The 22,132-nt window shown below is 52.7% G+C and overlaps 9 protein-coding genes across 9 annotated transcripts; 2 read left to right on the forward strand and 7 right to left on the reverse strand.

The window, feature by feature from the left end:
• Window positions 1-20: 20 nt before the first annotated feature.
• On the reverse strand, window positions 21-3,641 carry BJX68DRAFT_237182 (EF hand domain protein). Its single transcript, XM_071040143.1, has one exon. The coding sequence runs from the start codon at window positions 3,529-3,531 to the stop codon at window positions 154-156; it is 3,378 nt and encodes a 1,125-aa protein (XP_070899088.1). The 5' UTR covers window positions 3,532-3,641; the 3' UTR covers window positions 21-153.
• Window positions 3,642-3,729: 88 nt separating this feature from the next.
• On the reverse strand, window positions 3,730-5,811 carry BJX68DRAFT_237187 (putative MFS multidrug transporter). The gene is made up of 5 exons (XM_071040144.1): window positions 5,508-5,811; window positions 5,186-5,443; window positions 4,950-5,128; window positions 4,227-4,900; window positions 3,730-4,176 (listed from the first exon to the last, which is right to left on the reverse strand). The coding sequence occupies exons 1-5, from the start codon at window positions 5,721-5,723 to the stop codon at window positions 3,833-3,835; spliced, it is 1,671 nt and encodes a 556-aa protein (XP_070899089.1). The 5' UTR covers window positions 5,724-5,811; the 3' UTR covers window positions 3,730-3,832.
• Window positions 5,812-5,995: 184 nt separating this feature from the next.
• On the reverse strand, window positions 5,996-7,651 carry BJX68DRAFT_237188 (methionine aminopeptidase MAP1). Its single transcript, XM_071040145.1, has 3 exons — window positions 7,429-7,651; window positions 6,958-7,356; window positions 5,996-6,900 (listed from the first exon to the last, which is right to left on the reverse strand). The coding sequence occupies exons 1-3, from the start codon at window positions 7,564-7,566 to the stop codon at window positions 6,229-6,231; spliced, it is 1,209 nt and encodes a 402-aa protein (XP_070899090.1). The 5' UTR covers window positions 7,567-7,651; the 3' UTR covers window positions 5,996-6,228.
• Window positions 7,652-7,898: 247 nt separating this feature from the next.
• bna4 (kynurenine 3-monooxygenase) lies at window positions 7,899-10,403 on the forward strand. The gene is made up of 3 exons (XM_071040146.1): window positions 7,899-8,141; window positions 8,325-8,539; window positions 8,593-10,403. Exons 1-3 carry the CDS (start codon window positions 8,024-8,026, stop codon window positions 9,781-9,783), a joined length of 1,524 nt encoding a protein of 507 aa, XP_070899091.1. The 5' UTR covers window positions 7,899-8,023; the 3' UTR covers window positions 9,784-10,403.
• Window positions 10,404-11,043: 640 nt separating this feature from the next.
• Window positions 11,044-12,837, reverse strand: BJX68DRAFT_92382 (uncharacterized protein). The gene is made up of 2 exons (XM_071050024.1): window positions 12,293-12,837; window positions 11,044-12,217 (listed from the first exon to the last, which is right to left on the reverse strand). The coding sequence occupies exons 1-2, from the start codon at window positions 12,376-12,378 to the stop codon at window positions 11,308-11,310; spliced, it is 996 nt and encodes a 331-aa protein (XP_070899092.1). The 5' UTR covers window positions 12,379-12,837; the 3' UTR covers window positions 11,044-11,307.
• A 1,671-nt stretch (window positions 12,838-14,508) lies between these two features.
• Window positions 14,509-16,250, reverse strand: BJX68DRAFT_92373 (uncharacterized protein). Its single transcript, XM_071050023.1, has 3 exons — window positions 15,405-16,250; window positions 14,772-15,320; window positions 14,509-14,699 (listed from the first exon to the last, which is right to left on the reverse strand). The coding sequence occupies exons 1-3, from the start codon at window positions 15,888-15,890 to the stop codon at window positions 14,640-14,642; spliced, it is 1,095 nt and encodes a 364-aa protein (XP_070899093.1). The 5' UTR covers window positions 15,891-16,250; the 3' UTR covers window positions 14,509-14,639.
• Window positions 16,251-16,252: 2 nt separating this feature from the next.
• Window positions 16,253-17,174, reverse strand: BJX68DRAFT_237201 (mitochondrial 37S ribosomal protein uS8m). The gene is made up of 2 exons (XM_071040147.1): window positions 17,090-17,174; window positions 16,253-17,028 (listed from the first exon to the last, which is right to left on the reverse strand). Exon 2 carries the CDS (start codon window positions 16,965-16,967, stop codon window positions 16,455-16,457), a length of 513 nt encoding a protein of 170 aa, XP_070899094.1. The 5' UTR covers window positions 16,968-17,028; window positions 17,090-17,174; the 3' UTR covers window positions 16,253-16,454.
• Window positions 17,175-17,342: 168 nt separating this feature from the next.
• Window positions 17,343-19,281, forward strand: BJX68DRAFT_237202 (uncharacterized protein). Its single transcript, XM_071040148.1, has 3 exons — window positions 17,343-17,550; window positions 17,608-17,774; window positions 17,827-19,281. The coding sequence occupies exons 1-3, from the start codon at window positions 17,513-17,515 to the stop codon at window positions 19,116-19,118; spliced, it is 1,497 nt and encodes a 498-aa protein (XP_070899095.1). The 5' UTR covers window positions 17,343-17,512; the 3' UTR covers window positions 19,119-19,281.
• On the reverse strand, window positions 19,224-21,533 carry BJX68DRAFT_237206 (uncharacterized protein; the record flags this gene model as incomplete). The annotated part of the gene is made up of 1 exon (XM_071040149.1): window positions 19,224-21,533. A coding segment is annotated over exon 1 (844 nt), but the record flags the coding sequence as incomplete, so codon positions are not given.
• Between the last annotated feature and the right edge of the window lie 599 nt (window positions 21,534-22,132).

Below are 22,132 nucleotides of genomic sequence, written 5' to 3' on the forward strand. Positions count from 1 at the left end.
TTAAGCTCATGCTTCATCATGCCACGCCATACCATAGTTGTCCTAATAATATACAAATATTTTCCCAGCGCATACCATGCATGCAAATAAGATTAGATAAAGCCAAGCGCTCATCGAGACAACGCTTCCTTTCCCCGAGAAGGAAGAAAATGCCTAAAAACTAGCCATCTCAATCCAGGTCGCCACAAATGCCAAGCTCCTTCCACGATCCGCCGCCATGCGCCTAGAGAACTCCTCAAAGTTCAGCTTCGCGCCCGTTCCACCACGCTCCTTCGCTTCCCTCTCCACGCGGTTCAGGTACGACCAGCGCGAGAGGGTCGCCTGTGGAGGCGGAATTGTGGGTCCGCCCTGTCTGGTTGGGAGCGGGGAAGGGGAGTGAGAGAGGGAGGGTGCGGGAAGGGGTTGGATGGGGGATGGGGCGCGTTTCGGGGCAGTGGTTTCGGCTTCGGGGGAGGAAGGAGCCGGGAAGGTTGGGATTGTCGTGTTGGGGTGAAGACGGAGGGGAGAGGGTGGGATGGTTGTTGATGTCGTTGTTTGGGTTGGAAGGGTTAGAATGGTGTCGTCGTTGGGGCGGTGGTGGGGGAGGGTAGGGTCGTAGTCTAGGTCGAGATCGAGGGGGAGGGTCGGCTCGTCCTCGTCCTCGTCCGTGACAGGGAGGGAGGGTGATTGCGGATGTGGCGTTGGTGAAAGGATGAGGTTGTCTTGTGGTTCGAGGAGAGTCAGAGGAGCAGGAGGTTCTGCAGCATCAGGCTCGTCTGGGTTGGCGAGGTGAGAAGGTCGGATACTTTCATCGTCCGAGTCATCGCTGGTGTCTTCGTGGACGGGTAGTCGTAGCTCCTGAGACGGGGGTACAAGGATAGGGCCGTCCTGAGGGGACTCAAGGACGGGGCTGCCAAGAGAGTATCCAGCGCGTTCCAGTAGCTCATCGAGCGGACGTCCTTGGTAGTGAGACAGGGATGGTTCCTCCTGCCCGTCGTCACTGGCTGGCTGCACATTCTCGCGGTTGTTATTAGAAGCCTCCAACTGTTCGGCAAGCTCGATCTCTCGGGCCCAGATCTTGCGTTCAGTGCGGGTTCGGAAGCATTCCATGAGTAGATCCTCCTTTGGCTTAAACATAATGTCCAGAATCTCGTTGAAACCCTGCTGGGTTACTTGGTACAGGATCTCCTTCCCAACATCTCGCTCGACTTCAGGCACCTCGAACCCGCCCCATCTCTCACCAACCAAGATGCTCCGAGAAGACGTTGAAGGGTTAGATCTGGCATCGCAGCCCTCGTCGTCCGTTAAATCATCCTGGAACCGGACCTTGGATGAAGACCGTGAGCGTGGCGAAGGCGGTTGCGACTCGTACTCTGGCTCTGGCGCATCAACATCCTCGTCTTCATCTACTTCAGACTCAGTCCGGTAGCCGTCCGGTGCGATTCCACCATCTTCCTCATCGGTATAGAACGCCCTCCGGCGCCAGCGCTCATCGATCCCCTGTCTTCGAGTAGAATCAACCCGTCGCTGGTCGGTATCGCACATCCGGTTATACACAGCCGTCCCAATACGGGCCCTGTCGTCTGGGTCCGTAACTTCGTCAATAGGCACGTACGATCCGAGCGCATTGACGATGTCTTCTTCCTGGATGTGTTCTGCAGGTGGCCAGCGATCGCTAGTAGTGGATGAGCTATCTGACTCGTCATCATGGTCGCCGTCCTCGTCGTCGTCCTCATCTCGAGACTCTCTCCTGCGTCGACTACCTGAAGCCTCTGCTGCACTGGATCCGGCAGCGTTAGCACGTACAGACACTGGAAGGAGAGGCTGTGATCTCCCGAATTGGCGGCGCACGGCAGCTTCTCCAACGACAGAGTGCCGGTCGCCGGTATCAGCACCATCAGGTCGGAGGATGCCATCGCTGTCCACAATTTCCATATCTCCTTCTTGGTTGACCCGCTTGCCCTCTCCAGTCCTTGATGCTTCTCCGCTGGGGATACTTCCAGGGAAAGCGGAGCTGATGGGCTGACTCCCCAGCACGACATCTCGCGCACCGCCCTCGAGAAAATCATCCTCCATACCAGCAACCATATCCCGAGTGAGCTCACGGCTGAGGGTATAGTACGCTCTAAACACACGTAAAAAGTCTTTGCGTTCCACGTATCCATCACCGTCAATGTCATACCCGCGGAAGACGCGACGCAGCCTCTCATCGTTGCTCTTGTTGTTTAGACTGGCGAGGCCCTTCAAAAACTCCTCGAATCCAATGAGTCCATCGTTATTCGTGTCGTAGAATGCAAACATGCGGTCGTAGATCAAGCTCGGGGGCGGAGGACGGAGAGAGGTATTAGGGACGAAACAGCGATCAAAGGTTTTCCGGTCAATAGCCATGTATAGTTTGTTGGGATCTTCGGACCACTCGCGGTTTGCTAGACAGCGGAATTGATCCCACAAAGCTTCCAGCTCTGTACCTTCGAAACCCGTTTCCTTCATCAACCGCTTCGCAAGTGATCGCGGAAGAGTGCGCGGCAGCATCGAAGGCTTGCCGGGATACCACACAGGCTGTGACTGTCGAGGGTTACCCAGAAATGGCGCCGGAATTCGGACTTTGTAAAACAGATGCGTCTTGATATGAACCTGCATCGCCTCACAGGTCTCACACAGGTCGTAATCAATGCAGTTCGCACACCTGTACCGAATTCCTTGTATTGGCATGGCCCCACAGCTATTGCACGTCACACCCCGATGAATATACCCATCTTTCCTCGCCTGATCCTCAGCGATATGATAAAGCAGATTCAACAGATTCTGCCCCTCACGCGCCTGCGCAGACTCGTTATTGCCCTCCCTCCACGAGAAAACACTCTGGTCATCAACGACCGTCTCGCCACCATCCATGACCGGCTGCTGCTGAGACTCATCAGGGAACGTCGACGTCGACAGCGTAACCCGCTCCCCATTCTGCCGCCGACGCCGCAGTTCCTCCCCGTAGTTCTCATCCGCGTTGAACCGCTCAACGGCCCTCTCGATTCCAGACCGCGAGATCCCACGGCGGCGGAGCTGTTCCGTTAGATATGTTCTCTCGGGACTCCCCTCTTCCAACGTATGCGTCGACGGAAAATCCAGCGCGAAAAACGACTCTAGGAAGGTGTCTTCCATCATCTCGCGCATCCGCTCGGCGTGGGCCTGGGGAACGCCGACCTCTTCCATGAGCTGATCGCGCGTCGCGAGGAGCGAGGGGAGTAGCCCGCTCTCGACCCGTCGGCCATCTTCAGTTTCTATTCGAAATGTCCCATATACTCCGTTCTGACGCTCGAGCTGTTCTAGGTGGGCGATGGCTAGGAAGGAGGGAGTATCGGTTGGGCCAGTTGCGTCGGAATCATTTCTTCTGTGGCGACGGACTGCTTTCCGGCGCCGGAGGGAGTTTTGGGAGGAAGGGGATGAGAAGAGGTGGTTGCGGAGGTAAACGAGCGCGTATGCGGCTGCAACTCCGGAGAGCAGGTAGAAGAGAGGACGGTATCGGGTGAAGGCCAGCCGAGACTGGGAGTCTGACATGGTTAGTATAGTGAGTAAAGTGGCTATTAATGAGATATCATGGTTTTTGAAGTCGAAGGTGAAAAAGAGAAAAGGCGCATGGAGAGAAGGTGTGGTGTTGATGAAGCTGCTGAAGCAAGCTTGGGTCAAAGAATATCGGAGAAGGCGGAGTGGAAAATCGTCCTCCACAGCGTCAGAGGAACAAAGTCACAATTTCAACTTCACAACTTTTATTTGCGCTATCAATCTAGATATATAGTTCTCTCGAAGAACTCTCCTCAAAAAATGCTTCTAAAAATTTTATGTACAATCCACATCCCAATTAACGTGACAAGCTACGTTCACGGATGAACAAGCTGCTCACAAAGGCGAAGAACACAACACCGATCAAGAAGCCAAAGCCCTTGTTGGTCGCCCATCCATAGCAATCTCTAACGGTCTTCGCGACATCAGGATCAAGAGTTTTGATGAAGTCAAGGCTCTGTCGGACCCCGTCGACGATGCGATCAATGTCCTTGCTATCACGCAGAGCTTCTCTCAACCGTCCTCTCAGAACCTGTTGAACGACAGTAGAAGACAAGGCAAGGCCGATGACAGAGCCCAAAGATCGGAAGAGGTAAGAGCACGCCGTAACAACAGCTTGGTCCTCAGGTGTAGCATTTGAGACTGGTGCATTCTATTAGCGGCGCCTTTGGCAGACATCTGAGGAGACTTACTCAAGCTTATCAGCGTCGTCGTGACGCCAATACCATTTCCAAACGCGCAAGCGATTGTACCAAGAAGTATTGGCAACAGACTGTCTGTGATACCTCCAGAAAAGAGGAAAATCACAGTCAGCCCGAGGGTGAGCAAAGTATATCCAAGTACTGTCAACCAATAGTACTTCCCGGTCCATCTCATGACGAACCCGGAGAATAGGGAGCCTGAGACTCCAGCACAGATACAAGGCAGAAGTCGTAATCCAGCTCCTGTGGCCGAAACACCGTCCATGGCCTGGAAATACAGCGGAAGGTAGAAAAGACCGGACAACCACCCGCCGAAACTGAAGAAATTGCATCCATATGCGGCGACGAAGCCACGGTCGAAAATAATGTGGCCAGGGGCAAACGGCTCTGTCGCGTAGTATATCTCAACTATGACGAAGAGGACGAAAAGGAATGCGGAAACGCTCAGTGAGACGATTGTCAATGGCATAGTCCAGGAGACATTGCTGCCTCTGTCAAATCCAACGAGGAAGCCAAGCACTGCTCCAATGAGCACAATCGCTCCGGGGAAGTCAATTCGGCGAAGCTTTGTTTTCCAATGGCTATCCTCAGGGGCGGGTAGATCTAGCATAATCGATACTGCCGTGAAGGCGATAATGCATAGAGGGAATTGCGCAATAAACGCCCTACACATGAATCAGTCATTGTTTATATAAGATACTTCAGAGAACTTACCATCTCCAGCCAATGTAATCAGACAAAACACCGCCTAGCGGTGCACCAATTCCAGAGCCAGTTGCATATATGATATTGATGACACCCTGCCAAACACCTCTATCACGAAGAGGGATGATATCGCTAAGTAGAATACTAACAACAGTGGTCATGCCGCCGCCTCCGATACCTTGGAAGACCTAGAATACGCTATCAGTCTGTGGGCCAAGGGCAATGCTTAAGGGGATCTGCCATACACGAGCAGCAATAAGCTGGTGAATATTCTGTGCAAGACCACAGAACAAACATCCTATTCCGAAGATAGCATAGGCAAACAACAGACACGCCTTCCGACCGAATATGTCACTTAACTTGCCATACAGCGGCTGGAAGGACGTCAAAGTCAGGAAGTACGAAGTCGCGATCCAGCTCGTCAAATTCAAAGCTTTCAGATCAGAACCAATCTTTCCATAGCTGGCCACGATAATCGTCTGGTCGGCGGCAGATAAGAAGACCTGACGAGGGTTAGCACGAGCAGGAGAAGAAAAGAGCCCGCACAGAAGACAAGCGTAGACATACCCCAATTGAGATCGCTGGAAAGATATATCGGATGTTCAATGCCCTCTGCGAGCTGTCTTTGCCCGCGTCTACTTCCTGGCCCGTACGGCCTTGCTCGGCCAGTGCGGGATCGGGCTGGGCGCCGCCACCCCCAGCCGTAGAAGAGTACGAAGCATGGCCATTGCTTTGCGGACCCAGCAACGGAGATGTCTCTGATGGTAAGTTTCCTGGCGACATAATGCTAGCAAGGTCAATTGCGCACAGCCTCCATCAACTGGAAAGACAATATGAAATATTTCTTGGGTTGAGTCAAAGCAACCATTTCACCACGCTTTGGGGTAAAGATGTGATCAGTCACGTGCTGATAAGAAGCTTCCCCTCGGATATTTCTCCAAATTGCCGGACGGTCATTTGCTGGAACGGCTACTCGGAAGAGGGGCGCACTCAGGCACTGGCCAGTAGGGACTCAAGTAGCCCAGCGAGCGGAACGGAGCCGATCGGATTTGTTTGCGGGCAGCGGAGTAGCTCAGTAGATAATGATATGAAGGACAACGCGCGGGCAGTCCGTCTAGACTCAGAATGCTATGCATGGCTTGTGCTATATAACAATGCTATCAGACTGCTAACCTACGTGTACTATATACAAGGTTTAAGCCCTGATGAAAGTCCTCCTCTCATTAGCTCTAGTCGTGTCATGTCTTGTTCGTTATCTGTTCGTCAGCCATTCCAGAATGCCCCGATATCATGATTCTGTCTTCGCGGCATCTGCATCGCCCGTAGTAGGCATGGGAACAGGTCCACCAGGAGAATCCGGCAGACGCGCGGTCAGAACCTCGACACCGTCTTCTGTGACCAAAAGTGTATGCTCGAATTGGGCAGAGAGCGAGCCGTCCGCCGTTGTGCTGGTCCAGTCATCGGGCCATAGACGGTCGCGGTGTGTACCAATGTTGATCATAGGTTCGATTGTAAAGCACATTCCCGGCTTTGCGGTTCCTACTGCCTTGTTCTTGGCGTAATGAGGAACGTTAGGGGCGCAGTGGAACAGCTGGTTGATTCCGTGGCCACAGTAACTCTTGACCACGCTGCAGTTCCGGCTCTTAGCATGCTTCTCAATCACGTTACCAGGATCCCGGAAGAGCATTCCAGGCTTGACAATTTCAATAGATTTATCCAAGCATTCTCGGGCCGTTTCCACAACGCGCACTGCGTCTGGGTTTGACGTAGCCTTCTCTCCAACATAGTATGTCTCGTTGATATCTCCGTGGAATCCTTTGTGATACAAGGTGACGTCGATGTTGATAATGTCGCCGTCCTCGAGCGGCCGTTGATCGGGGATACCGTGGCAGATGGTTTCGTTAATCGAGGTGCACACGGATTTTGGGAAATGAACGTAGTTAAGAGGTGAGGGGTAAGACTGTAGCAACGTCAGTATTGAACGCTCAGGATGTGCTCAGACTGTGCCGGTACTTACGTCGCGTTCGACACAAGCTTTGTGAACGATTTCGTCAATGTAGTCAGTCGTAACACCGGGCTTCAGCGCGCGCGCAGCGATATCAAGAACCTCTCGCGCCAAGCGGCAGACTCTGCGCATACCCTCCTGCTCTTCTTTGTTGAGAATAGTGATGTTGTGTCGGCCGACGAATTTCTGCTCTGAACGAGGAATGCCATCCTTGGCGTAATCCGGGTGAGGAATGGACTTGGGGACAGTCCTCATCGGCGACAGGGGATAGACAGGACGCAGGGATCCGGCAAATTGGAACGAAGGGAAAGGGTTGAAGTGTCCGGTGGCTGGGTCTGGTTCAGAAACTACTTTCGGAGGAAACAGGTTGGTGAGGAAATTACTCTTTTTGTGGAGAGACTTGTGGTCGCTCTACATACATCAATTAGCATTCATGATTGCAAGAAGGATGCGCGCGGCAAGCGCATTATTCGAGTCGCCTACCCAGCTCCGTTTGAAACAGTCCTGCGAGCAGAAGAAGCTGTCCAGGCCCATCTTCAGACATGTCGGGCATTGGAGCGAGCCGGCGTCCTTGGGACATTCGAGTCCGCGGCATTTTCGGGTTGCAACTTCCGCCGCCATGTTTGATATATGTTCTTCAGGTATGAAGAAGGCTCTTGTGCTTTGTGCAGACCCAGATCAGCGTCAAGAAAGACTTGGAGTCGTTGCAGGCTCAAGTCGCCGCCAAAAAAATTGGGGGGCACTTCTCCAAGCGGCAAGCCATATCCGGCCTAGCGCAATTCGCAGTGCAGGAACAGTCTAGCGCCTTTTCTTATGTCACGTGCCTTACTTCTCCGGGCGCTCGGAGAACGTCAAAAGTGGGCTTGGCAGGGCCTCTCAGCACTAAGCTCAAAATTAATGAAAGCGAAACTCTCCGAAGCCGCAGGTCTCGTGACACCGGATTACCTTTGCGTCACGACCGAAATCTCCGGCCAGGTACCACAGCAGAAGAATTCTCAATCTGCTTGTCCGTGCATAGAGCAGACCGTCGTACGGCGCATCCGGATCATTGCGGGACGATTGGTGCTCCGCAGTCGCTATGACGTCCCAAGCCAAGCAAAAAGTTGTGATTGTCGGAGCCGGTCCGGTGGGGGCTCTCGCGGCTCTCTATGCAGCAGCCAGAGGAGACGATGTCGAGGTGTATGAGCTGCGAGGAGGTTAGTTCTTCTCACCCGACGTCTTTGCGTACTTCAGACATGCATTTGTGCCCTCCATCAGGGCCGTGACCCGATTTCATCACTTCCAATCGATCTATATATCTTCGCATATCCCCGCCATGTACCCCGATTGGCCCACTCATGGCTTCAAGGACAATACTTATCTTGACTCATGATTTCCAGACCTAAGAATTCCGGGTACCGTTCCCTTGAACTTCACCAAGTCTATTAATCTCTCGTTGTCGCACCGCGGTATCACGGCCATAGAGGGGTCACACCGACCCGATGTTATCAGCAAGATTCTGCAAGAGGTGGTCCCACTGTATGGGCGTATGATACACGGAAGGGACAATGGACGACTCTGGGAAGCACCTCAAGCATACGATGTTCATGGCCGGGTTGGTGCTCCTATCACGTTAGCACGGACGAAACATGCTGACCGTAGCCCTAGAACAACCACTCGGCAGACAGAGGGATGTTGAGCAATGTGCTTCTCAATGAGCTGGAACGAATGCCCAACATCAAACTCTTCTTCAACCATAAGCTGACCGGCGCCGACTTCCAAGCAAACAAGGCTTGGTTCGAGCGCCGATTACCAGGCGAAGCACCTCTCCCTGGTTCGTCAGGCCGAGTCCCCGAGATAGAGGTCAACTTCGACTACCTGATCGGTGCAGACGGCGCGCACTCTGCCAGTAGATTTCACATGATGAAGTTTGCCCGCGTGGACTACCAGCAAGAATATATCGACACTCTCTGGTGCGAATTCCGCATTGCCCCATCGCCAGACAACGACTTTCTCATCTCCCCAGACCACCTTCACATCTGGCCCGGTAAAGAGTTCATGTTCATTGCCCTACCATCAGTCGACAAGTCTTTCACCTGCACCTTGTTTGCGCCCGCCATTCACTTTGCCCAGCTCGAGCGCTCCACAGAAGACCTCCTCGAATTCTTCGACGTCCACTTCCCCGGCGTCAGCCCGGAACTCATCGCACCCAAGGACCTTATCGACCAATTCAACACAAACCCGCACCTCCCTCTCATCAGCATAAAATGCAAGCCACATCACTACAGTTCCAGCGTGGTCATCGTCGGCGACGCCGCGCACGCTGTCCTCCCATTCTACGGCCAAGGCCTGAACGCCGGCCTAGAAGACATCCGCGTCCTCTTCGAAGCCCTCGACAAACATGGCGTCTACAGCAACAACAACAACACCGACAAAGCCTCACTCGCCCTCGCCCGCCAACTCGCCTTTCAAGAATACACCGACAACCGCACGGCCGACGCCCACGCCATCAACGACCTCTCGCATCAGAACTACGTTGAGATGCGCTGGGGCGTCAAACAACCCCTGTACCGATTACGCAAGTACATCGAGGAAGCACTCTACCACTACGTGCCGAGTCTCGGTTGGCAGACGCAGTACACCCGCGTCTCCTTCAGCGACCAGCGATACTCGGAGATCATCGCGGTTAACCGGAGGCAGGGCCGCATTCTGGGCGCTGTCTTTGGCTCGACTCTTGTGTCCTCGCTGGCGATTGCGGCTGTTTGGTTCTGGAAACAGCCTGCTCCGCGGGTCCGAATCTCACCGGTCAGTCTGATAAGGGAGGTATCACACGGTATCCTTGCGAGGCTGTCTAATTGATGCGCTGATGTGGCTGGTCTGGGGTGAAAGGGCTTGCCCAGGGCAAAACTAGAGAAGCGGAAAATGGCAAGAAAAGTTCCTCGCTTCATTTCTGCTAGAATATATTTTTTCATTTCCAAGAGCCATTTGTCACTTCGTGTTTACTCTTGATTACCTGCATATATGTTTCTACGATTAGATGCCCCGCTCCACCAGCGGTTGTACATACATACATTTACATTGTTCTCCGTCAATGACCCTGGTTAAGACTTAACCTTCCCTTGTTGCCGTTATGGGGACATTCAAAATCGTGAATGGGTAATCAATCCAATAGGCTCCGAGTCCTCAAGATGTGACGGGCAACTGCATGCTGAACCTAGTAGGAAAAGCCGGTATCAAAGAGGGTCCATGATCGGAGCTATTAGGATCCCGGTAGCCCAATCAAGACTGTTTGCAACAGAAAGGCCGACTGACACCTAATAGTTGATCGCCTGGCTACCGATTGTAGGGTAACAGTTACCGAATAGGTATTCCGGAAGCTCGCCGAGGGAATAACCGCGCTTTGCTGGCTCCGGTGTTCAGCTCTAGGGTTATCCATCTGGGTCCATCCGGGATTCAGTATTACTTGGGCTGCATTGGATGTTAGTAACCGATGGATGAGGGCTGATTGCGGATCGATCCATTCAGATGGCCACGGCCTTTACAGCTGGCAAAACATCGAGAAAGCAGAAAAAAGCAGACACAGACGATCGCCGATGGAAAGGGAATCATAATATGAGATGTCAAAACAGCTTTATAGCCCATGAGGAACAACACATAGAAACCTATCCCGACATGACCGGGATTGACTGGCAGGGAGGGTCTCCTGCTCTTCATTTCCAGCCTTTGGTGCGTACAATACAGAAGACAAACATCACACATGCCAGATCACCTCGGGTTAGGTATTGGACATTGCAGACAAAGCAGAATACACAGGCACACAGGCACACAGACACAGACATAAACGCAACCACATAGTAAGAGATCATCAGGGAGAGTCCAGGGATGACAAGCAGGACCAACGGAGGAAAAAGTCAAGTGAGGCCGGGACAAAAAGAGCAGCAGTCATTGCTGGGTAGGTGGATGTATTCGAGGGGATGTTAGTGGAAGGGAGTGTTTAGGAGGTAAGGCCAGAGGGAGCGAGTAGATTAGGGAGAGCATGTAATGGAGGACTCAGGAAGAGCCCTCCCATCAATTTCCAGGACTTATGGAAGGATTTCCATGTAGTAAAATCCGGGCAAAGTTCCCAGGAAGTGTCCTCCATTAGGCAGGGGATGCGGATAACCAAATTCATTATTAGAGAGACATCATCGTCTTGGTCCATGGAGATTTTCCACCCTGGGAAGCGGGTTCCTGGGATATGCGGGTATGGGTATAATTCCAGAGAAAACGGGACGTAAGAGGATCCGGGGACATAGTTGGACCATCGGCTAACATCAGGCATATGGGAGAGGCAACATGAACCTCGAAAAGTGTCATGAAAAGCAGTCATAAGCCCACATCCATTCAAGGAGTGGCAAACTTGACCCGGCGGCTACTCCGTTCTTGAATTCGTTTTTCCGTGTCTTGGTAAAGACGATCAAGATAATCCATGGCACTGGCATCCCTTAGGATCCTAGCCACCTGAATTCCGGCAGAGATGAGTTGGAGGACATTTCGGTCATCCTTGATAGGTCGCGATTGATGCTTGGCAGCATGTCTCATTTCCTGAGAATTCTCCAGCACCGTAACTAGTTGTTTGATCTGGCCGTTATACAATACCCTGGCGGGTATACGCCGCTTCGTTGCTAGTCTTCTGAGAAGGTATACCCACTCAGTCCATTCACGGTCCGAGGGGACCCTCACCTGTCTTTTGTCTGACTCCAGGGGAATTGGGAATTGGTACTTGGCGACGAAATCAAATGCGCATTGCGATAGACGATCGTTCACCGAGGCCAATATACGATCTTGTTCTGAGACATCAAGATTAGTAGGAAGATGGGGTAGATCCCGCGCTTGAGCCTCAATCACCCGCGGCGATGGTGGGTCAAGAAACTGATGTGGTCCGTCAAACTCGTCTCGGTTTGAAGGGCGTCTCTGCGAGTGATGCCGAGCAGTCCCTTTGTATTTATCCGTGGTACGGCGCCCTTTTCTTTCGATGAGGTATTCCGCATTCTCCGGTGGTTTCCCATAGTCGTAGTCCGGCCTGAGAGCATCCACTGGGAGCCTAGCAGGGTGGCTCAACTCCCGATATACTGGCGTGGAATGTGATAACGGGCCTCTTGGGGATAGAGTAATAGCCGCAGGTGAGTGCGGAGCGGTCGAGATAGCTCCATGAGGGATGGAAAACCCGAAATCTTTTGGCGGCCTTGATGAAGCAATTTGGGTGCTAATGGGACCAGGGTCAAGTCGTGGCGCAGGTGTAAATGGTTGCGTACTGGGAAGCTTTTAGCATCAATGTTGCCTCATCTCAGAGAACACTAACGAATGAAATGGTAAAGCTGGGAAGTACCTTGGTTGATAGATCACCGGAGCTTCACCAGAGGTTGTGTATATCGGTGGCTGCCGGGGAAATATAGAACTATGCGGTGTGAGCATCTCTCAAAGACAACCACGAGGGGCAAAATTTCAGAGGAAGAGAGGGTGGGGGAATATAGATGCCCGTTGAAGCTAACCTCGGACGAGACCATGAATCTGAATCGGCGCTCAGCGACTGTGTATAGGAACCGCTGCTCCCTGTGCTTGTACCAGAGAAGTACGAGGACATCGCTGACAGTGGAGGTTGGAGGACGACGGGCGTATGATGAAAGTACATGGGGAAGAGAGGACTTGTGGAATAAAAGAAGTATAAGAGCTGAGAGGTGGAAAAGCGGGGTGAATTAAATGAAACTCAAAGTTTCATGTGCTCTATTAGGAAGCGCCTTGGCTGTAAAGTGTGTATCATAAAAGGTGAAGAATTCATTGACTCGAACGGTCGTGAGGCATATATGTAAAGGTCAGGGCACGGGCAAAGGCGTCGAGGCGCCAGACAAGCTCTGGTTCTGTCGGACGCACGAATTGTGAAGGAGTGAGCGCTCCCACTCGAAGTAAGTGACCGGGATGCGCTAGGGCAGAAAGTCCATTCGTGCGAGGTAGGAGCCGGGCATCAACAGCGTATGGAGTTGTACACGGTGGACAGCGGAGCCTAGGGAAATCTCCACAGCTCCAGTGGGTTGACACAGGTTGACACACCTTGACAGGGTGGGAACAATAGATTGAGAGAAAGGCGGCGGTCACGATAAGATGACGATGGCGATCGAGCAATCATCGCAATAGTCAGAGCACTAGAGAGATCTCCGAGGCTAGACTCCTTTGCCGTCCCCGTTGTTATCAGGCGGATGGCTGCGACAGCCACTAAGAGTGTTTTGACATGGATGAGCCTGAAGGAGACTCCAAGATTTTGCCCCCACAAGTAGAACGTGGCCAACTTTCGTAAGTTGATCCTACCCGCAAATGAGATGGAACAGCGAACCAGGTGATGAGAAAAAAGCAAGGGTCGAGATGGATGGTTAGGGTTTTGGGCAGCAATGCCAGAAGTTGGCAGGGCGCATCCACCCGAGCGACAGACTCCCAAAGGCTTGGCCCCGTACCGATTCAGTCCAGTTGGAATCACATTCCAGAATACGTAGCTCAATTAGATTTAGTTCCCCGAAATTCGACTCTGTCCGCGTCTCCGGGCGGGTAGAGATGGCTGAGAATGTCTGTGGCCATTGGACATCACGATGGATCGTGAGAGCAAAACCATCAACGGATCAGCGAATCACCTGCAGCCACCAGGTCGAGGTAAGCCCGACTTCCTTAACCACTGACCTTCCCAGTAAATTTTCGAGTCCGAAGACCTGGTATTGCGCGGGCCCCGGCGGTCAACAGCAGCAATCTTCTTGCCGTCATTGAGCTACATTTCGCGGTTGGTGCAGATGATGTCCACGACGCATCGTGACAGGGGAGAGGCGCCTGAGTCGACCCTTCCAAGACCGACTCGCAACCACACAATGCTGTTACTACCTGCTATTTCTCAAACTCGGGGTTGAATGTTCCATCTAAAAGTAGCGTTGACACGGGAAGGATGACTGTCGAAAACGTCGGTTGAACCATTAGATCCAAGAATCGCGACCCAGCATAGAGCCGCCTAAGGTTGGGAGACAAAGTGTGGGGACCATGGGATCTTCATCGCGCGCTGGGATCCTGAGTTCCGATTCCTGACCCTTTTGGATGTTGGGCAGACATTTCACTGCATGTGCTGTTGCCCAAACCTCCAAACGTTTCGCTGACCTGGTCTGGTCTGTGAAGGACCATTCCGGGTGGCTAGAAAGGACTCGCAAATACGGGAACGGGAGCAAATCGACGCAATTACCGACTTCGCCAACTCCTTCCTGCCTGCAGAGAACGTTGGCCCTGGCGGAATTTGCCCAAGTGGCCCGCGCCCTCGCACGATCCCGACATGTTGGTGTTAACTTGTAAGATGTAACCAAGACAAAAGGGTCATGCCAAGAGGGGGTAAATGAAAGGAGGGGAAACAGGGAAGCGAAAAGAGATGAGCAGGGGCTCATGGCAGGCATTGCCTAATACCGGATAGACTATAGAGCTTCGCCGGGGACCACGGATTGAAACGCGTCCTCCCCGCATAACGGGTATCGTCGTTGAAGGCGCTGATAGCTTACCGAGTGTGACTCTGTTCTTGCCGCTGATTTCGAGAAGCGGAGACGTATCGTAAGGTTTCATACTCTAATTGGGCGGAGCTTCAGTGGTCACATTGATATTGCTCAAAAGTTGAGCATGTCGACGACAGAAAAGCACGACCACATGCCTAGAGCAGCGATTCATTCCGACTTCTGCTTGGAAGGGGGTGGTAGCTCGATCCCCAGACGGTGGGCCAGGTCCTAAGGCGAGATTGTTAACGGGACCTTGAAGAGTGTCAATAAGGGCGAGATGAACCAATCCTGGTTCCTTACCTCGCAGCTCATTCGGATCCCGTCTTCGATCCCCACACGCGCTTCATACCCCAAAATCCGTCTTGCGTTCTCCCCATTGGCATATCGAACAGCGCACGCATCTCGCACACTACCGCGGCTTATGGTCGTCGTTCTGCCGGTGACCCAGGCCAAAGCCTCAGAGACCAACCCAACCAGGTACGCCAATCGTTCCGGGATGTGGAGCTCAAAGGGCGGAATATGGCCATAATGGGCCCATACCGCCAGACAGAAGTCCCTGAAAGTGATGGGCTCGTTGTTCTGGATGAAGAATGCTTCCCCGGCGGCTGTTCTGGAGGACTTCAAGTTTTCTGCAGCTAGGACATGGGCATCTGCAACATTGGTGACGTACGTTATATCCCATAGGTTGGAGCCTGTCCCTATGACAAACGGCGTTTCCTTTCTGGCAATGCATGCATGAATTGCGGGGATTAATTGATGGTCGCCAGGCCCACAAAGAACGGAAGGCCGAAGGGCACAGGTCGGCATCATATCGCTTGTATGCTGGAGGACCAAAGCCTCAGCGGCAGCCTGATCGTGACCCGCAAGACCGTCAGCAACTCTAAATAAGGTCTTCAGCAAATAAGAACACGACAAATATCAGGGGCTCCAAACCTTGGACTCCCCATAAATGAGGGATCGAGGGGACGTGGGCCAGTGCTCATCGATATTGGAGTAGGGCATTCCCATATCATCCGCCACGACGCAGCAGGTACTTGTGTAGACGAAAGCATTTTCTCCACTTTGCTTCGCAGCCTCGAACATGGTTTTCGTGCCTTCAACGTTAACTCTCCAGACATGCTCCTCGATCCTTCTCCCAAATCGCTCGGCAAGGGCCGGAACAATTCCGGCCGTATGGATTACAACGTCGGGCCTCGCTTGCTGAAGCGCTTTATTGACTTCGTCAGCATTAGTGATGTCCACCTGAACAAAGGAAGCGCCATCTGGTACGACGTGCGATGGCCCCGGAGGATGTAGGTCGATAATAGTAATGTCACATTGTGGATATTTCTCTGCAACTGCTCTTGCCCTGGCTGCACCAAGGAAGCCCGTCCCTCCTGAGATAAGGACACTCTTGAGAGACGTCGAGTTTCCAGCCATGGCTGCATCTATTCGAAGTATGGGCTGCTTCTTCCTCTCACTGTTCGTGTTTGTCGCATAAAACAGGAACGCGCACCCGCTTGGTCAATCCTGGGTTCGACTGGCTGTCGGAAGTCAAACCAAAGAAACAGGAAAGTAAGTGCTAAAAAGACGTCACTCAGCGGCAATGGGTAAAAAAAAGATCACGATTCGAAGAGGGCGATCGATGGTGGTGTTGTCGGCAAGATGTGGTTGTTGTTGAAGCAAGGAGGGGGACTCGGGGGGACCAGCTCGGCGGCAACATTAATACCATGGGATCAACAAGAAAACCCAGGGTGCTCGGGGAGGCCCCTCAACAGCTACAGCACCGCACTATGAGATCATTCGAGGAAACATCAAGAATTGGTACATGAAGCTCTAAGTTAATGTACAAGGTAGTTGTTTATCCCAACAATCGCGAATCAGAACAAAATAGGAAGTTGCGACTGACCAAACTCCGGATATAATGCATCGTACATCACCCCCAAAAACCTGAACAGGACATGGTCGTCTCTGCGACACGTTCCGTCCCTTCCACAGTAATCATTACAGTACGCGACATAGAACAAGCCCTCCGACTTTCTTTTCGACACATTCTCGAGCCTCCAGGATGCCCAGATCTGTAGAAAGGTAGAGACTCTCACCGGGCGATCGCAATCCTTCCACAAACTTGGCCTTCTCTCCTCGAACAATTTCACGCAGTGCGGTAACATCGATATGAATCCGCCTCGTAGGCTTGCTGACCATGCTGATCTTAGAAAGTACCGGTTGACTCTGCCAGTACTTCAACCCCAACCATAGCCGCCTGGAGGCAACGTTGCTCTGTGTCAAAGGCTCAATGTCGTGTGTTTCATCTTTGGCGACTGGGATTCCGAGTAAGGGATGCATGGGGGGAGGCTGAGGACCTCCGCGGACAACAGAGGAAATGAAACCGTCATTCTGAAGGGCGAGGCATAGCTTGAGGTGGAGATTGGAATTCGGGATTGAAGTGAATCCGAGTCTTGCCTTGGTGGCATTGTTCAGATGTGAACAAACGTGTGCAAGATTGACAAGCGACATTGTGAATCGTGTTTCGGTATCAATTGACCCAAAGGGCCTGGAGAAGTGGTAATTATGCGGTCTGTAGTAAGTCAATTCGTTAGTTTTCAGTAGTGGTGCGTGAAGGAGGTTTGTGAAGTTACCTGAAGTGAGCGATATAGAAGCAGTACAAAGGATCTCCGACACACTTGAAAGCTTTGGAACCAAGTCGCGAGACCTCGGTGATGCTACTGCGATGCGGAAAGCTGGATGAAAATTTCGGAGAAACAAAGCGACGGAGCCGATGCTGATGCCTCAGGCCGAAGACCCAAGGTCAGGCACCCAGGCACCCAGGCACCCACGGTTACTCAACCATCGTCGAATCATCTCCAACTTCTAAGCGCCCTCATTGCCGCCGGCCTCTGCATCTCACGCCCAGTCGCAGCGTACCTTGGTAAGTGGCTTTGCTCCTGTTGAGACTATAAATCACTGTGCTGCCTGTTTCATACCCTTCTCCCTTCTCATGTTTCGCCCATAACCTGCCTTCGTGGTCTCTTCTACAAGCAACCTCGGACTAACTGCTAATCATGCCTCCGCTACCAGGCGAGGAGCGAGTGCTAACAATGTAAGTGGTACAATTACCCCGCAGGCATTGATGAATTGCATTGCTTAACACGCGCAGCTTCGCCGATATCCATTATTATTTCACGGCACCGACCCCGAAGCCCGCCCTCCATCGGTTCGATAAGAGCTCCTACCTATATCTATACCACAATGCCGCGCAGCAGAAAACCAGGCTCGAGGTAGCTAATAACCCCGGCACCCCCGACCAAGATGCCTTCAACGGGAGTAAGCGCTCAGAACCCCACCCAGGGCAGGCATTCCCCTGACGTCTAATTAGCTCTCGATCATGCCCACCTGCGCCATTCCACAACATTTCCTACACGATGCACCTTGACTGTTGACGGCCAAGCACAATCGCAGGGAGGGCTGGTTTTTGCCCCGCCTCCGGGCAGCGCGAATCCGTACGATTGGCAGTTGCCGACGAGTAACCCTACCGGCGAGAATGCCTTCCAGCGGTTACACACTCTGGACATATACTTTTGGACTCAGGGCGACGCCGATCAGTTTCTGGACTCGATCGAGCAGTACTTGTCTCGTACTCAACTAGAGACCGACCGGCACCCCTTCCCGCCACCTCCAGAGGCCACCACCACAAGTACCATAGTACAGCAGCTGGAAAATGTGGCAATCACGGATCCGGCTTATCAGAATGGACAAACTCGGAACTCTCAATCCGAAGCTGTCTTGAGCCCTGCGCCTATTGGTATCCCTCCTCCTCCACCAGTGGGTGGTCCAACTCAGCCGGTCCAACAGGCGCCCTCAGCCAGTTCTCTCGCAGTCGAGCAGAAGAGAGAATCCGCCCAGTTCACTCCCCTTCCATATAATCCTGCTGCCCCCGCCGCTCCAGAACCCATTAAGCACCGTGAGAAGACACCACCTCCTCCGGATGCCGCTAACGGAACTGGTCTCGCCGCAGCCATGGCAGCGGACAATGGCGCCCCTTACCAAGTACCTACCCAGACACCAGGCTACGCGCCTCCTCCACAGCAAGCTCAACCAGAAACCTACGGCCTCCCGGGTGGTTATGCGTCACCGCATCCCAGCGCAGGCCTCACCCGCACCGGCTCTTTTCCACCCCAGGCATCCCTTCAGACCCCTCCCACCGTCCCATCCTACTCCCCGCAAGCATCTATCCAGAGCCCGCCCATATCTACCTACCAACCATCATATCAAGCCCCAATTAATCCAGCAAACCCAACCGCGCACCCTTACGGCGCCCAGCAACAACAACAGCAACCGCAACAACCCCCTAGCTTCTACGGCACCCAGGTCCCCGCCATAGCCGGCTACTCTAACTACTCCTACGACCAACCCTCCAGCAACCCCGGAGCTCAACATCAACACCACCAGCACCACCATCATCATCATCACCAGCCATCTGGCTCCGAATATGACATCCATAACCAGATGTACCGCCCCACAGAGTCAGAGGCGAATTCGCACCTGCAAGACCATGCGAAACTTGCCGTTCAGAATCAGGCGCAGAGACCACGGAAGCTGGAAGATTCGGCTGCGAGGGTCGAGAGTAGCGTTAATCGGTTCTTTAAGAAGTTGGAGAAGAGGCTCTGATAGCTTCTCTTTTCCGTGTTGAAATGTGATCGTTGTAGCTGAATTGATCTGTTGTTGCGGAGGATGGGAGGTTTGATATCCGTCTAGCCTTTGTTTATATGGTATAGTATATATAGCATGGGTACTTGTCCCCGAATTTAACATGACGGCCATTTCACAGATATCTTCTTTGTCCAAATGGTATTTCGATGCTACATAGTAAAGAACGCATCTACATAGATGAGAATCACAACGCTGAGAAAACAATAGTAATTCCAGGTGTAGGCTTCGTGATAGCGGCGCTCAATCGCCCTACGACAGCACATGGAGGAGCTCAAGCGCGAAGTCAAAAGAAGATTAAAAGGCATCTAGCAGCTGAAGACAGAATAATGCAGTATGTATAATGACAAGATGGTGGAAAGGTAGAAAAAAGTAAAGTTTAAAGAGGCCAAGAAGAATGGAGCAAGAAATTCGATAAAGCGAAGCAAACAAGACCGAGGAAGGGACTCCTACACAGAACAAATGCAAGATGCGATCGATATCAAGACGCTAAATTCACCAAGAGTAAAATATGTCAAACACCAGATTGAATGAATATGCTTTCACCATGCAGAAACGTCTGTTTCTTTGCTGCATGGTAGAATGGTAATAAGTGTTCGCAAATCGAATCCGTCGAAAAGCGAAGCGAAGCGAAATAGTAAAGTAACGTGCAGAAAAGAAGTGGTTGATAACGGAATGTTAATTGCTTTCTAGAAGCTGCGAAGTGAAGAAGAAAAGGGTATAGCAAAATATGTCACGAGAAGTGAAAAAGTAGGTGACCGAATGCTGGGCGGAAAAATGAAGAAGGCTCGAAGCGGTTCGTCTAGTTTACTGCGTCTTTGTCGTTCAGTGTCAGCTTGCTGAGGTCAATGTCGACTTCGTCCGGCTTCAGTTCGGTGGTTGTAGGCTCAGTTTCGAGAGGGGCTTCGGTGGGAGCTTCTGGTTCCGGCTCTTGTGGAACAGCAACGACCTCAGGCTCGGTGGACTTGACGGTCTCGACGACTTCAACATCGGGTTTGGCTGGTTCAGTTGTCTGGTCTGTAGCCGGTTCAGTCGGAGCTGACACTTCTGCCGCGGAAGCTTCTGGGGTTGGCTCATCAAGAGCTTCGACAGGCTCCACCTTCTCCTCAGCTTCAAGAGAAGCTGTTGGTTCAGAAGCAGACTCCGTCGCAGTCTTTTCAGGTTGAGTGGGAGAGGTATCCTTCAGCTCAGCGTCGTGAGTCTCGGCAGGCTCTGTAGCAGGCTCAGTAGTAGGCTCACCAGTGGATTCTGGGGTCTCTACGGCTGGCTGTTCACGCGACTCCTCGATCTCAATCGCAGGCTCCAGAGATCGGCTGGAAGCCGGTTTTGAAACCGTTGGCGTGGGCTGCTCAGTGGCATCTTTTACTGGTTCAGTCTCCGATTCTACTTCTTTAGGGTGTGCTTCGGTTGGCTCGGCCACTGGCTGTGGCTCCTTCTTCGGCTCCTGCGGTGAAATAGGCGAAGCTTTGTCTTTCGCGGATCTGTTGAAGCGAGTGTCTAGCTTTGAAGGGACCCTCCTAGGAGCTCGCGTCACTTTCGCCCGAGGAGGACTCTTAACCTCAATCTTTTCGTGTGCTTTGTTGGCCGAGCTTGCTGTAGGGCGCATCATCCTTGCTAGGAATGACTCGTCGACGGGTTTTGTAGTACTCATGCGGGAGCTAGAACGATCGCCTGATTCTGGTGGGCTCCGGGATGGCTGCTTGCGAACACTGGAAGCAGTTGGGGTAATTGCGCGTTGGCGAGTTGTAGCAGTAGCACCCTTCAGACTGGAAGGTTTGCGAGACAGACCGGAGGTAGTTCCACCAGTAGTGCTCAATCTTGATGATGATAGGTTGGGCGCTGTTGTTGAGGCTGGAAGACGAGCCGATCTCGCCGTGGATGAAGATCGGACGTCGCTGGAACGAGTTGCTGATTTTGCGACTTCACGAGCCGGTGTCGATGAACGAGACGGACGTGTTGATGGTTTGGCTGCCGTAGCGAGGGACGTCCGGCTCGGTTTGTGGACCGGGGCCTTCGGTGCATCGGTCTTCAGTGTGGTAATGGTAGAAGGCTTGGACGTGCGTGTTGCTCTGGTGGGCTTTTCACTGTCAGGCTTGGAAGCGGAGGTCGGCGTGCGTGGTTGCCCTGGTGCCTTGGAACTTGGTGCTTGCGAGACAGGTTTGGTAGTTGAGGCCGTCTTGCCGATATGCACATTTGACGGCTTTTTTGCGACTGTTCTACCCGGTCTCGTAGCTGATAAACCTGGAGCGGCCGTTGTCGGTTTCGCGATAGGCTGGTTTTCCTTATTTGCCAATGATACCTCCTCAACCGCCTTCTGTTTCCCCTTCGTGTCAACGATCTCAGCGACAACCTCTTTTTTCTCCGGCTCGTTCACTTTCGGCGCGCTACCGACGCCGTTTGTCGGTGGAGGCGACGATCCATTGCTCTTCACGCTGCCCTCAAGATCCTCCGAGCTGAAACTCTTCATCCTTGGCGGGGGTAGAGGGCTATCGGTATTTCCATCTGTGCGCCTCAGTCCCAGAACGGGGCTCGACGGCGTTCCTCCCTCAACAGCAATGAAGCTTGCGCGCACCTTCGACAGGTTTTCCGAACCGGCGGGGGATCTATCTCGTGGTGGCGGGGAGGAAACTTTTTGTTGGCTGTTTTCGAATCTCGCGAGGAGGCTCTTGACGCCTTGATGAGCGCCTGTGTCAGTCATGGCGATCGAACGGAGCGATTTGCGACGAGAGGTTGACTGGAAGCCGGTTTGGCGCGGGCCGAGGTTGGCCGAAGTTTGGTAGATGAAGCGATTTTCGTGATCGTGGTGATGATCTGTCCTGTCCGGTTGTTTATGAGAAAGAACGAAGGCGAAAGTCGCGCTGGGTCGCGAAGAGCTTGGACACGCTGGTAACTTGGGCGGGACGGAAGCGGGGGAAACGGGGCATATAAACAGTGGCAACTGTAAACAAACAAAGCCAGGGAGCGGAGGAGAGACG

Source organism: Aspergillus pseudodeflectus (genome assembly GCF_044049435.1).
Source record: "Aspergillus pseudodeflectus strain CBS 756.74 chromosome Unknown BJX68scaffold_21, whole genome shotgun sequence".
Lineage (NCBI taxonomy): Eukaryota > Fungi > Ascomycota > Eurotiomycetes > Eurotiales > Aspergillaceae > Aspergillus > Aspergillus pseudodeflectus.